General features: G+C 39.5%; 2 protein-coding genes and 1 long non-coding RNA gene across 3 annotated transcripts in view; 2 read left to right on the top strand and 1 right to left on the bottom strand.

The window, feature by feature from the left end:
• Nucleotides 1–15,514, bottom strand: part of LOC148094695 (uncharacterized) — a 171,495-nt gene that overhangs the window by 17,160 nt on the left and 138,821 nt on the right. The window lies entirely within an intron of this gene.
• LOC148094701 (ornithine decarboxylase-like) overlaps nt 1–15,514 on the top strand; it is a 38,551-nt gene that overhangs the window by 437 nt on the left and 22,600 nt on the right. The window lies entirely within an intron of this gene.
• On the top strand, nt 451–3,659 carry LOC148094703 (ornithine decarboxylase-like; the record flags this gene model as incomplete). Its single annotated transcript, XM_087837384.1, has 7 exons — nt 451–607; nt 1,333–1,506; nt 1,592–1,764; nt 1,852–2,068; nt 2,568–2,654; nt 3,343–3,499; nt 3,607–3,659. Coding segments are annotated over exons 1-7 (966 nt in total), but the record flags the coding sequence as incomplete, so codon positions are not given.

Raw genomic sequence — 15,514 nt, 5'->3', positions numbered from 1 at the left:
TCAAATAAAAAAATAATGACATGAGTTTTATGTTTTTAACTGTATGTTAATACTGACTTCTGATACCGGTCCTGAGATGAATGACAGAGGGAAAAGAAAGTACACGTTGGCCCGTCGTGCAGTCCTCTCCCGGCTGCACCTGATGAAGTCCGAATCGGGCAGCAATGATTTATTCCAAAGTCCTCCAACACTGCAAAAATGAGTACAGAAAATACCCCAAATTACAAGTCCACAGTGCTTGCACAGTGGTTAATCCACTTCTCCCTGAAATTTTTGACTGTGAATGACAAAATTCCGTCTTCCAAAGTCACTGTTTTCTCATTTGCAGGAAACTAGAGGAAAAAACTGAACCTTCCTGAACAGCTCTGTTTATACTTATTTCTCAAATGCATCACCTTTTCCCTTCTCTCTTTCTCATACTTTCCGACATCTCACATTGTGTAACACTTTTTGTTTATACGTGCCTTTGCTCTTGACACCTGCAGCTACCATAAATGAATCAATGGTGCGTGTTTTTTCCCCTGAAAATGATGACATTGAAATCTTGGACAGTGGAAGGAGCATCACTGATGTGATAGACACAAAGGTGAAAGAGCTTGGTTCACAGGTGAGTATCAGAGGCAAGTTTTTCCACTTCTTTTACCACTAACTTAAGCCCATTCTGATAGTTTTAGCAATGTCCTTGACCTCTGTGAAACCTTATATTTCAGAGATTATTATTCCTCATACCGAGGCAATGATGATTATGATAAGATATGAGAATTAACGATGTACAAATACTTTGTTACCATACTTCAGGGGCATAAGTTTAAGTCACTGAAAGCCTTCAAACATCAAGGTTGTTTGTGCATAAACAATTAACACATGCAAGGCAAGGGTTATCGCTAGGGATGTTCCTGGTGATTAATTTCTAATTTTGACTAAAGTAAAAAATTGGACTGATTAATGAGTCTGAAAGGGTCTAAAATGTTAAACTTTTGATCTGTTTTGTGTCAAAAACTCATTAAACAAAGGCATTTGAAACCATTAATCACATTCTTTAATAATGAATCATGTCACTTAATCTACCATTTCCGCCGCTTATATCGCATTCTGATCGTGTTAACAAAAAGATCAGGCCTAGATTAACAGATTTATGGCATTTCTCGACAACGATGCGCCATCTGGTGGCAGATGGCTGCATAACATTACGTACACAATAATTTACTGAATCAATTAAAATGTTAACAATGACATAATTCATCTTGTCGACTAGCGGCACACCACATCCCTAGTGTGGTGAATACACCAGAGATTTTTGACATCTTTGAAATAAAATGTTTCTTTTTTCAGGGCAAAGATGAGCCATTCCATGTGTTAAATCTTGATGATATATTAGAAAAGCACAACAGGTGGATCACTAGGTTGCCTCGGGTCAAACCTTTCTATGCAGTAAAGTGCAACAACACACCAGCAGTTATCAAGATGCTCATCGCTCTGGACACGGGTTTTGACTGTGCCAGCAAGGTACCGGTGTTTCAAAGATGATTTGGGGATTCTGTTTATGTTCTTGTGAGTTTGTTCGTGTGAAACACATCTTTGTCTGACGCAGGGTGAGATCGAGCAGGCCCTGTCCCTTGGAGTTACCCCTGATAAGATCATTTATGCCCATCCTACCAAACCACGGTCCCACATCAGATATGCCCGCACTCACAGAGTGAACTTAATGACTTTTGATAATGAGGAGGAACTCTTAAAAATCTCTCTTACCCATCCTCAAGCCAAGTAAGTAAGCAACTGCTAATATGTTTCAGCATTTTATGCAATGTCTTTTGAGAGTATTGACTATTAATGTCTGGACGCATTTTTTAGGCTAGTAATGCGAATTGCAGTGGACGACTCCAAATCTCTCGTAAGACTCAATGCAAAGTTTGGAGTCAGACTGTCCTCAGTTAGTAAACTGCTGGAATGTGCCAGACGGCTGAACTTGGAGGTGATTGGGGTCAGCTTCCACGTAGGCAGTGGGTGCACTGGAAGTTTGGCCTTCAAGCAGGCTATCACAGATGCTCGATATGCTTTTGATATAGCAGTAAGTTATTTCTGCACAAACAAACCTTTATAAGAATACTGTACTGTACATTTAATTTCGAATAACTGCCACTAATATGGATTGGTTGTGATGATCAGTTGTTAAATTGACCACTTTCAAGGTATTTTTTAATGTCTTTATTAATGACTCATTCAGTATTGCTTTAAGGATCTGATTTAAATTATGAAATATTACTGAATGTTTTATCTTATTGTGATCAAGTGCTCATATTAATGCTAAAGTAAAGACCAATGTGATGATGCAAGGCGAGAATGTAACTGTGACACTGCACACACTCCTCATTTCTGTAACTTAAAATGACCCAAGTTTATAAAATGAACTTAATGTTGTATTCAGTATGACCTGAAATGAGTGACTGAGCCCACAAACTAATCAGGAAACTATTGAAACAATGGTATTAATATATACAAAGCAGAAGCCTTCTCAGCTAAACCCTACATGGCAAAGTCTCAAGTTTAAACAGATTATATCTTTGCAGAATTCAGCGGGCTTCCAGATGCGCCTCTTGGATATTGGTGGAGGCTTTTCTGGGACAGAAGACTTCATTGAAGTGAAATTTGAGGAGGTATTATTAATAAAAACACTGTACAAGACAGAGGGAACGTGTTTAGGACATTCAAACATAACATTGGTTGGCAGAATTTTAACTTACAATGAGTTGTTCCTTTTAATTGTGATAATATCTGGAATAAATAAGCATATGCACATTTAGTTATGTGTTAGAGCCCTGACTGCCCTGGTGACAGACATCATTCTGTTCAGATGCTGGTCATGTTATCGCTTTCCTTCATCTTTGCTCTTGTTTGCGAAGGGGACCTTGTTGGTTCGGCCTAAAATCAATCATTTTAATGTAAAACTACTGATTACTACAGCTTATAGAGTAGTGTGATATAGATTGGAACTACCTATACGTGTTACTGTCTTGAGAAGAGAGGTGAGTTCCCAAGGAAAAGTAATTCATCAGCAGCATAAAGACGGCATATTTTGTATATGCATTTGTTTTTTGTTGTTGTCTAGAATATCACACAAACTCTATCCTTAGTATTTTTCATTCTGAATGTTTATCTACCACAACTTAGAATCACCATTCTCTTGTACTTCATAGAAGCACAGGTAGAGACCTCAAAGGTAGAGGTACTGCCTTTGAGGTCAGAGGTACTGATCGCTACAGAACATCTTAAAGTGTCAAGAAAATGTCAGAAGTATTAATAGCTCAGCAATATCCATTAACCTAATGTGTTTTGCATTCTTAGTTTTCAGAAGTCATTAATAAAGCACTGGATGAATTATTCCCACCTGCCAATGGGTTGGAGATCATCGCAGAACCAGGCCGATTCTATGTCGACTCAGCCTTTACACTGGCAGTAAATGTCATTGCCAAAAGAGTTGAAGACACAGATGAACGCAGTGGTAAATGTACAGATATGCAGTTTAAAAGCAAGTTAAATACTCCATAATGATGTGCCTTTGTATTTAAATTGAACTTAATTTCAAATATAAAGGTAAATGTTTATCAGATCGGAAGGACTACAGCTCTGAGAAGATGATGATATACTACATTAATGATGGATTATACCGATAATTGAGCTGCCTTACCAATGATCCTGTCCACACCAAGGTTGAACCATGGCCTCTTAGGGTAAATAATATAAAATCACCATACTTTTGAGTGTGTGTTTATATCCAGTTTCTTGTGGTAAAGTTGGTAAGATTGTGGTTATAGCATACCATGTACATTGAAGTCATGGTTACAGTTAGGCAATTAATATATGTTTATGTTCCTGACATTTAAGATGTGCTGTTGATCAATATTGATGAACAGCACAACTTACTAATAGAACTCAGAATGAGACCTCCATAAGCTTCCTTTTTAATCTTAAGTCACAAAGGCCTTAAAAACTGGTTGGTGGCTGCCTGGCAACCACGATCACTAGGAAAGATTGAGTGTACCTCAACAGGTTTCAAATAGCTACTGGAGTTTGCTGGGAAATTGATTACTTAAGCTCTAGTCATGCCTAGGCCTAGAGATGCTTAGTGTCCCACTTTTAGCCACCAACTGCAATGGAAAAAGTATTCCCTGATGGGTTGGGAAGTGGTTGTGGGAGGTTGCTGTCCCAGGGACAGGTCAGTAGCAGTTGCCATAGTGGCCCATCGTTTATACAGAAGACACAAATTTTTCTGCAAACCATACAGTTGATGTTAAACTGTGAACAATGTGATGCAAACTAAAAATGGAAGACTGTTTGCATTCAAAGTAAGTATTGCATCGTATCACTGTAACCAACAAGTTGTGAAAGGCAAACTGTTTGTATTTACATCTTTACAACATTTCACTACTACTCACTGTTGAGTGTGTTTTTGCAGACAAGTTTGCATCATCATTGTAATCCTCGACTGACTGCAACATCCAACACAATCACAATCACAGGGAATTTTTTGGTGCATCATCAGCTCTGCAAATGAATTCACTTGGTTATACCGAACAACAACTTGTGAATCAGTCAGATATCACGCATTTTTTTTTTGTTACTTAATGGGACTAAGGTCTTACTACATCTTGAATTGTTAAATTTAAATCTCATTGCTTGGAAAAAAAAAGATAAACCTAGACTTTTTACTTATAGCTCATTACAACTAAACCTGGTATTGTATGGAATTCACATGGTTAGATTGTGAGAGTGAGATTAGGATTTTATATTTCATTTGCTTTCCTTTTTACAGGCTGTTGACAACAGTGAACCGAGATACTACTCTGTTATCTGGGGTCCAACCTGCCACAGCATTGACAAAGTCACCGAAAGCTGCTGGATTCCAGAGTTGCACGTGGGGGACTGGCTTCTTATTGATAACATGGGGGCTTATTCTCTCAGTGCATCCACTGAGTTCAACGGCTTTGAAAGGGCACACATTTACCCTGTTGTGACAGCTAAGACCTGGCTCGCCATACATCAGTCTTGCTTAAAAAACACTATCAATTAATGATCAGATAATAACTGAGAAAAGAATAAGAAAATGTAACTTAATATAACTATCATTAATTTGAGAGTCGATCATTTGAGTTTTTCTTGCTGCCCAGTAATTATAGAATTTTGTAGAATTTCTGCTCCTCGAGAAATGTAAACTGAAAGATTGTTATTACATGAACAAATATTGAACATGGATAAACATGCTGTTTTGAGACTAACTTTGCAGATGTCTGAATATTGTCACGTTTTAGTTAATGGACTCAGGCGCAGACCGGGAATCTTTGCAGAGTTAACAATCAGTTTATTTACACAACGACACCTGGTGATACTATTTACAACGTGCTGGAGGGAGGGGAGGGGGGTCCAGGGTTCTGGGGTATGTGAGGGGAAAGACGGGAATCAGACGCACTCCAAAGGCTCTCTCTCTTCACTCCCCACACTGGGGAAACACAAATCCACTCACTCGTCCACACGGAAACAGGCCGGCAGGGAAAGGTCCGGGGTAGATCTGCACACAAAGACGGGGGTTAATGACGAACAGACGGAAACAACTTTACGGAGTTTAACTCACTAATGGTTGAGAGACTGACGCTGATAGCTCAACGATCCAGCGACGAGTGACACAGTGCTGCCGTCTTAAATCGGCCTTGCGATCATCCCGATAGGCAGCAGGTGCGTGGGCCAGGGGCGGGAGCCCATAATGAGCACCGCCCCGGCAGGTGAGAGAGAGAGAGAGAGAAAACATGTTGCCTAATACAGGATCAGCTGGTGAGGCACAGGGACCATGACAAATATAAATCTCCTCAGAATTGTTTTTAGTGAGTTCATACTGAAAACATAATCTAACCCTTTCAAAATTTTGCTTCATAAAATAAAACAAATTCAGGGATATGTCTCTAACAATCTCAAAAAGTGCTATGAAAACGAATAATTGTTTTACCATTGTAATGCGGTGTGAACATGAACTAGTCCTGCTTAATTTTAATAATGATCAGATATTTACTTAAAACTATGGTGGCCCTGAGAGGCCAAATGGACTGCAACATAGGAAAACACCAGCAATGTCTCTGGGGAGACAATAATCGGACGGACCAGTTGTAGGAATCAAAATATGCTAAGAATTGCGCTGGAAGACACTTAAAAGAAGTGCAGGATCTATCGGCTTTGTGAGGAAAGAAAAGATGAGCGGTAAGTGTGTTAGCCTAACTATTAGTCTAAAAATCTGTCATCACTATTATATGAATCATGATAAAACACACCTACCATGGCTGTGTCCGAATTCAGGGGAAGGATGCTCATAAGGACACTACCTACCTACGTCACAAGGTAGTGTCCTTAGACCACATGTGTCAAAGTCAAGGCCCCGGGCCACATCCGGCCCGGCGTACATTTATATCCGGCCGGCGAGATCATTTTATATAGATGTACTATTATTGTTATGCATATGAGGTGCTAATAATATACTAACTACAGATCCAATAATGCAGCGCTGCAGCCTCCTTGCTGACCGCTAGGCTACTTGGGAACATTCCCGCATCAATCTAGTCAAACTTCTGTTATTGCGAAGCTAGCTCACAATGGTGGAGAGAAAACTTGATTCTGAAAGCAGAGCGTTCCAGCCCCAGTGGGTGACTGAATATATGTTTACAGACATTGCTGGTAAACCCGTGTGTCTTATTAGTGGAGCTAATGTGGCTGCAATTAAGGAATTTAATATAAGACGGCACTACAAGACAAAATGTCAGGATAAGCTGAAAAACCTAAATGCAGAGCAGAAACTAGGGAAAGTAGAAGAGCTAAAGAAGAATCTGAAATTTCAGCAGACTTTTTTCACCAGAGCAAAATCACAAAGTGAAAGCAAGTTTTATTATAGCAGAGGAGCCAAATCAGCCCGGTACCACTCTGAAGAGCTGCATGATGAAGGTGTGCGACGTCTTGTGTCCAGACAAAACTTTATTGCATACTCTCTTGCTGTGGATGAAAGTACAGACATGATGGACATTGCACAGCTGGCCATCTTCGTCTGTGGAGAGGGTTGAACATTAAATCGATGCACGGGACAACGACAGGAAAAGACATTTTTTAAAACGTATGTCAAAGTGTAACCGACATGAAACTGCCCTGGGACAAACTTGTTGGACTTACAACAGATGGAGCGCTGGTGTTGTGCGGTGAAAAAAGTGGACTAGTCCGCAGGATGCGAGTAAAGATGCAGGAGGAGAACTGTACCGGTGAGTTAACAGCATATCACTGCATCACACACCAGGAAAGGCTGTGTGGTCAACTCCTAAAAATGGAGCATGTAATGATCACCATAACGCAGACGTAAATTTTATCTGAGCTAAAAGTTTAAATCACCATCAATTTCAGTCTTTTATGTGGGAAATAGATTCAGAGTTTGCCGACATTCCTTATCATGCAGAGGACTGTTGACTGAGTTGGGATAAAAATTCTCAATAGAGTTTTTGAGCTCAGCAAGGAAACTTGTCAGTTCATGGACATGGCATGTATGATGCGGTGAAAGCATTTCAAGTGAAGCTGTCACAAATGCACCAGTACAACCTGCCTCACTTTCCCTGTTGCCAAGTAATGTTGAACCAAGTCAGCGGACTTTGCTGAACTGAACTGCACCTGTGCAGATTCAGATGGAGCTGCAGTGTAATCATACACTTGAGGGAAAGTACGACACTGAATGGCCCGCACAGTTTATTAGTTCCATTCCTGAAGCAACGCCTCAGCTCCGTCTACATGCGGCTCCAACCTTGTGTGTGCTTTCATTTATTTCTTCTGGGGTTTTTGGCAGCATGTTCATATTTCTAACTTGCATAATTTTGACAGGATTTATTTTTATGAAGAGCAAAATATTTAAAGTTAAAGTTTATTTTTTTAAGTTTATTTAATCTGGAATAATGTTCCTGTCTGTTTTTATTCATATTTATGTTTAAAAAACCATTGTTTTAGTGTGTTGAATAAATGTTTATCTTGTTTGGCCCGCAACGTAAAGTGTGCCTTGAGTTTTGCCCCCCTGTGCAATTGAGTTTGACACCCCTGACCTGAACACATAATTGTACTTATTCCTCAAATTGGACACCCTTTATAAAAAAAATGTCTCACAATGTATCATGTCAATATTAATATCCTAAAATAAGAAAGCATTGTATGTGATGTAACAGAGAAAAAAAAACTAAACAAAAAAAGGTCAATAGACATGTTTTGTTTGCAAAGACAGTTTTCCATTTACATTTCTATGTTTCACATAAGTTTGTAATTTTTACTCTGGGACGGGGATGGATGATGTGCGTCCTGCGCCACCCATACGATCTGGGGAGTATCGGAGCCACGTCTGGACTGCTTGTGCAAAGACAAACTCGGAGTTCGCCCCTACCTGCTGCGTCAGGCCATCTAGGACAAAAATAAACACACACACACACACAAACAAAAAAAGTTAATTAGAGCACATGAATAAGCTCTTGTTAACTGTCTTCAGTGGGGAGAAAGTATGTAAACTCTTAGGCTGATAAACATGAAAGTCACCAGGCGTAAATCTGCAAACTTCCGCATTTTAAAACAAAATAAACATGGGGCTGAAGACCAAAGACTCCATCTCCAGATTAACCGGACATGAAAGTCTTGTTATTAAGAAAGATCAAGTAATATAGCAAAAACCGGACATAGGAAATGTGAAACACACCCAGCAGATCAATTGATCCCTTTATTGTTCACTTTAGGCTCATAAAACTACAACAAAAGGTAAAACTTACCAAATATGCATCTGCACAACACTGTCTCTTTAAATGCCCTTTTTAGCTTTGTCTGGTCCTTGGTTTTTTCCCCTGCCCAGTTGAGTACCGAGGCCAGCTCGTTTGTAATGGCATAAGCCATTACACGGCAGACTCGCACCTCCAGTGTGGTCCCTCCAATCAAGGCAAAGCGTCTCACCTATAGACACATTTTAAGAGATGGAATTAGCGTGTCTCATGTCTTAAATGTGTATGCAAGTGCTTGAGTGTTTAATCAACATGCCGTCGTTATGTGTTTAAATCACATCTGACAGCTATTACACTTTATAGTTACAAAGTGTACATAACCTTTATATACTTACCATTGCCTTATTTGCCTCTTGTGATTGAAGAGCTGCCTCTGCATTGTTTAGCTCCTCAGTGCTGTGCAAGGGCAAATCCAGAGGCAGTACCCCAGCATCTACCGATTCATTGCAGCAGGGATGGCGGATGGCTTTGACCTCCTCACGGAGTTCGTTAACTGCTCTGGTCAGGTCTGACAGCATAGTTAATATCTTTTGTGAGGTCGCATCTGTTTCAAAGAACAATTCTAGAAAGATTAATGGCTTAAGCAGTGAGAGGTGAAAAACTAATATATCCATAAGTGATGGTGTAACATTCTGCATTCAAGTATAAGTTGTTCTAACTGCTAAAAGTGTACCACCAGTGCTGAACTGCACAATGCACCAGTCTTTCATTTTTATCTTTTTTTTGATTTGGAGTCTTTTTTTTGCCCTGTCTAGGATAAACAGGAAACAGATAATTAGAATATATTTCATAGTCACTACAAAACTTGATCTCTTGACTGAACTAAATAATAAATAATAGCTTAAAATGTATATAGGCAACTCCGTTTTCCTCGTCCACACGTAAATGCTAAAACTGAGTTTTTGAAAATATCCACCCTGGCAGGCGTCTTTAAAAATCTCAGTTTTCAGTTAACGAAAACGCAGTTTATGTGTGGACAAAAGGTGCAAACGCAAGGTAGGTAAGTGTGCAACGTAAAGTTTGAATTGAGTGCGAATTGAAGCGGGTGCAATCCAATCATTAAAAGTAACAAAGTCATTGAACACATTTATACAGTTACCTTTAAGTTGATCAATCATCTATCACAGATTTACAATTTTTTGTAATACTATGCTAAAAAGCAACTACAGAGCGAAAGTCTGGGTCAAGCACCAAGGCGACGGCAAGAACAAAGGAACCCTCGAAGCGTTAGGCTAGCTTTGTAAGGGAATATAACGGAAAAGTATTAAACGAAAATGTTTTCTTTGTTGATAGACTTTGTTCGCAGCGCAATTTATTTGTTGCCAGATTGTAAGATGAAAGTAGACACAATTTCGGGCTCCTATTTTGTCCGAAACTGTACATTAACAAGTTTTTTTTACTGTTATTCAAATGCAACAGTGGAAATAACGAATAGAAGAAAATTCATTCATTCTTACCTTATACTAATCATGGTGCAGGCCAGTGCAGTGCATGAACTCGTGCCTTCTCCGGTCAATTCCGCTGACAGTAAATCTAATGTCCCGCTCTACTGTATAAGACAATGGTTACCTGGAGGGATGTACCACTGTGAGAGGGGTGCTGCGGAATAGTCCAAGTGATCGCTGCTTTAATTTCCCTATACATAAATTGCACGTCGACACGATTTTTTTTAAAGCTGGTGAACTAGACCAAAGTCATTGATAACAAAAAAAACAATAAATCTACTTTCTCTGGTACTTTATTATGGAGGACCACAAGAGCCACGTGCATCGAAATAAAAAATTCTGTGCTTAAATAATGAATTGTAGAATAAAATGTGCATTTGTAAATTCATTTTTGAATTCCAATTTAATAAACTGATTTTTAAAATGCTTTTTAAGTCTTCATTTCAAAAAACATTTTCGAATTGCACTTTAATAAACTTAATTTCAAAAATCTTTTTCCAATTCCACCTTAATAAACTGCATTTCAAAAACCTTTTTCAAATTGCACTTTAATAAACTGCATTTCAAAATCCATTTCCCTTTCCTGTTCGCTCAGGGATTAACATGTGGATTAGCAGTTGGATTAGCAGTTGGATTAACAACTTCATTTTAAAAATCCTGCTGTTATTCATATTAGCCACACCGTGGGATGTAAGGAGATCTCTGATTGGTTGGTCAGACACAGGCTGTCTGCCAGCCTGGATTTTTCTAGCTCATAGCTTCGCCCTGCTAAGAAGCGTGTGTGCTTGTACAAAGGCCGTTCAGCCTCAGGATTTACACTCGGCTCGACACGGATATGTGAAGAATGAAGGGACCCTGCAGCGAAACGGAGAGCACAGCCTCTGACTGAGTGGCTGTTTATGCAGTCTGACCACCTGTGAAGGTAACGTGCTAACATGGCTAACGCTAGCATCACCGCATGTAGCCCCGTTATTTTAAGGTCATCTTAGCTTATGAAAGTTTTACATCGCAGCTGTACGAGCTAGCTACGTGTTTTGTAAGCTGCTGTGCTCTTCACAAATAAAGCTGGAAGCAGCTCAGACTAGTAGAACCAGCACTGAGGCCTGTTACATTGCTGGTTTTCCAGTGTGTGCGTCTGATGCCCCAAAGCTGACTCAGAGCCGTAACACCATCAATGGCTGCAGTATGGAACAGACGTGGGTGTGTCCTCATCTCCCAGAGGAGTCCAAACCGTCATCAAACAGCCCTACAGACACAAAAACGTGAAAATATAAACAACCAGACTATCAGCAGTGATTTAACTACTTCTGACCTCTGTGAAAATCATTTACAGTATATATCACAGAATTTAAGGCCTTTATAATCACAGAGCATACAGAGAAAAGTACTAAACTGAATCAATTTCAGCTTTTGTTTTTCATGATGTATATTGTATAATTAAATTTCATTATCTGTATCTTTACCACACATTTGCCACACCGGTGTAGATACTGTAGGTTCAGTGAATGCTGAAATTGCACTGATTAGAATATACTGGACATTCAAAGCTAAGAGTCAGCGCACTGTTTTAGAGGCTGGGATTTGATGACTTCATCATATATACAACCTTTGATCATCATTTATGTCCAGTTGAGAATGAATCTGTGCACTCACATATTAAATGAACTGAAATCAGTAGTGTGATTTCCAGTCTTGATATATTAAATGTGAGAACTGACAGCTGTTATTTTAATCAGCCTGTCTCAGTTGTTTTAACTCTTAAGTATCACAAAGTAATGTGGTAACATCTGGACTGACGAGTTTACTGTCAGCATTTTAATCGCTAGTTTAAAGACTGTAGGTTGCAGCCGTTGCTCTAACACTGTATAAATGTAACAGGCCTCAGTGCTGGTTCTAATAGGAAAAAGGTTTTCGAAATGCAGTTTATTAAAGTGCAATTGGAAAAAGGTTTTCGAAATGCAGTTTATTAAAGTGCAATTGCAAAAAGGTTTTTGAAAAGCAGTTTATTAAAGTGCAATTCGAAAAAGATTTTTGAAATTAAGTTTATTAAAGTGCAATTGGAAAATGTTTTTTTTTTTCAGAATTTTTTATTTCGACGCGCGTGGCTCTTGTGGTCCTCCATACTTTATACCCGCTCAGTTGCAATGCAATTTAACGCTCAACTACAAATCGATGGCTTTTTGATGGTGACCCGCGCGGAATGATGGTCAACTATAAATAGACGTTTTCTCGACGTTGTTGTTGTCACCTGGTCGACTACAAATAGATCAAATATCAATGAAAAAAAAACCCACGGTAAATCAACATCATTTCAACGTCCCTATAGTAAGACTGTCAGTTTACCGCAGTATTTCAATGTTGTTCAACAGTGGCATTTCAACCCTGACCATAACGACGGATCGGATGAAAAATCAAAATCAATTCAATGTCGTCTTTCTATCTGGGCGGCTGTCTTCTTGATTGATGGCAGATACTCCCTTCACCCTGGCCAAAAAGGCTAAAATGACCAAAGAAAAAGTGGAAAACAGCTAAACATGAGAGGTTTTTGGACAAAGTTTTTTTTTTCCATTGTTTAAGCACTGCTTCCAGCTAAGAGTGATGCCATAAATCCCCTATAGCTGCAGAACAGGCTAACATTGTTATCTTTTTACAAAAAAACAGCTGAACATGAGAGGTTTTTGGAACACCAATTTTGTGTTCTCCATTCTTTAAGCACCGGTTTGAGCACTGGTTTGAATACCGTTTAAGCACTGGCGCCGTTTCAAAAGTACCGGTTTGGTACTGGTATCGGATAAAACCTAAACGATACCCATCCCTAGTCTTAAGGTTAATCCATTGTTTATCTTAAGGGCATACTGGATCATCACAGTATAACACGAAGCCAGGATATCAGTCTGTGCAGTTAGGAAAAAAAATCATACATTTTAACTGCTTTGGTGCAAATCAAAGTGATAAAAGGTGCAAAGGATATTATGCAATATTATTAAAATATTAATTTTAATAATATTGCCAAATAATATGTCAAAAAAACATTTGAACTTTTATTTTTAAATTTTCACTTGTTCTGAAGTTTACACACGCAATGCTATTTATATAAAAAAGCAAAGCATTTGCAGATGGATAGTTACACGATGGTGTAACTATCGTCTTGGTGTCATGTATGCTTCCTCTCTGGGCATTAATCACATATGAAATCTACCTTGTGTTGCTGTTTCTTTCATTTAAGGAACATTTCTAGATTGCAAGCTACAGTCTGCCCCTCTAAACTGCGGAAAACTGGTCCTTCATGTCGTTGTGTCAAGATTATTGTAATCCTCCGTTTACCAACTTAGATAAACTGTCGCTTTCATCCTTACAAGCTAGAAAAAATGTTGCAACCAGAAACCAAACGTACTATAGCAAGCAAGTTCACATTGCGCTGATTTTATTGTTTTATGATGGCTCCCAGTTTATTTTAGAATTTGTTTTGAAATTCTCATACTTGCATACAGAGCTCCAGACTAAATATTTCAGCTTCCTGTTAAATACACTGCTGCTCGCTGTCTTTACTCAGAAAACTGAGAGGACCGAGGCCTGCAGTGTGTGGCTCCAGTGTTCGGGAACAGAACCTCCTCTGTTTAGCTGCAGTTAAAAACTTTTCTGTCTAAACAGACCTTCTGTTTTTTTCATTGTTCATCTTTTTATCAAGTTCTTTTTTTTTTTAAATTCAATGTGTTTCCTTAGTCTAATATGATCCCAGTGTTAATAGGAAAATTAGGAGCTGTAACCCCCAAACTGAAAGAGTGGCTCCGGCAGATTTCAGGCACAGCATCAGAGGTCTCTGTCCAGAAGACTGTAGTCCTAGAATCAGATGATGCAGAACGCAAAGGGCTCTGGTAGATGACATGCACAACCATGCTGTGATGTGACTGTGTTGACCAGTGTTGTTTTGAGTTTATTGAGTTTATTGACGATTGATTGACTCATGAATCACTAACACTGCAAGATCTGCCAGAATAGCTTCATCACTCTGTGTATTATGTAAATAAAACAATGTAAAGATATTTATGATTCTCATAAAATCATGTTTATTCACAACCGAACACAGAAACAGTGTTCAAACTGAGTCATACTATCTCACACTGGGGAGCAACTGAAGATTTTATCCTCAACGTGTTAGAAGCGGGAAAAATGGGCAAGCATGAGGATTTGAGTGAGTTTGTTAAATTATGGTCAAATTGGAATGGTCAAATCATCTCTAAATCTGTACCTCTGGTTCGGTGTTCCCAGTCTGCGGTGGTCAGTATCTATGAAAAGTGGTCCAAGGAAAGAACAGTGGTAAACCAGGGACAGAGTGATGAGTGGCCAAGGCTTGAGTGGCACCGTGTGGTCCGATCCAACAGACGAGCTGCTGGTGAAAAAGATAATGCTGGTTCTGATAGAAAGGTGTCAGAATACACAATGCTTCAGGAATGGTTTGAGGAGCACAGCAATGAGAGTTAGTTATCTGTGGGATGTGCTGGATAAACAGATTTTCTCAGTTTAAACATTCAACATGTTTCCTGTGTTCTGCTGTAAATAAAATCAAAATTTTACACATTGGTCACACGTCTTCTCCACCAAAGCAGTGCTGATGGGAAAGGAGTGCTGTATGTGAAAAGTAACCTAGTGCTTTATCTGCTGATCGATGATGCTAAAACCCGGTATTATGCTAATCCATCCATCCATCCATCCATTCGCTTCCTCTTATCATTTTCAGGGTCGCGGGGGGCGCTGGAGCCTATCCCAGCTGTCATAGGGCGAGAGGCAGGGTACACCCTGGACAGGTCGCCAGTCTGTCGCAGGGCCATCACACAGGGACAGACAATCATTCGCACTCACATTCACTCGCACATTCACACCTAGTGACAATTTGGATTATCCAATTAACCTATCCCCACAAGCTGCATGTCTTTGGACGGTGGGAGGAAGCCGGAGTACCCGGAGGGAACCCACACAAACACGGGGAGAACATGCAAACTCCACACAGAAAGACCCCGGCCTGATGGTGGAATTGAACTCAGGACCTTCTTTCTGTGCGGCAACAGTGCTAACCACCGTGTCACCGTGCTGCCTAAGACTCATGATTATGCTAATCATGAGTCATAAATCATATGCTATCCCTGTAAATAATACACAATAAAAGACTGAATCGGTCAAAAGTACCTGCTGACATCATGTGAGACATTTTCTGTCTAAATGCTGGTTACTTCTCTTTGCACCCTCTAA

The sequence above is a fragment of the Neolamprologus brichardi genome, unplaced genomic scaffold, assembly GCF_056152115.1.
Source record: "Neolamprologus brichardi isolate AB-2024 unplaced genomic scaffold, ASM5615211v1 NODE_ptg000031l+_length_7269946_cov_1, whole genome shotgun sequence".
NCBI classification, from domain to species: domain Eukaryota; kingdom Metazoa; phylum Chordata; class Actinopteri; order Cichliformes; family Cichlidae; genus Neolamprologus; species Neolamprologus brichardi.
The sequence above is the reverse complement of the archived record's forward strand: the minus strand, read 5'-3'. Positions and strand labels throughout refer to the sequence as shown.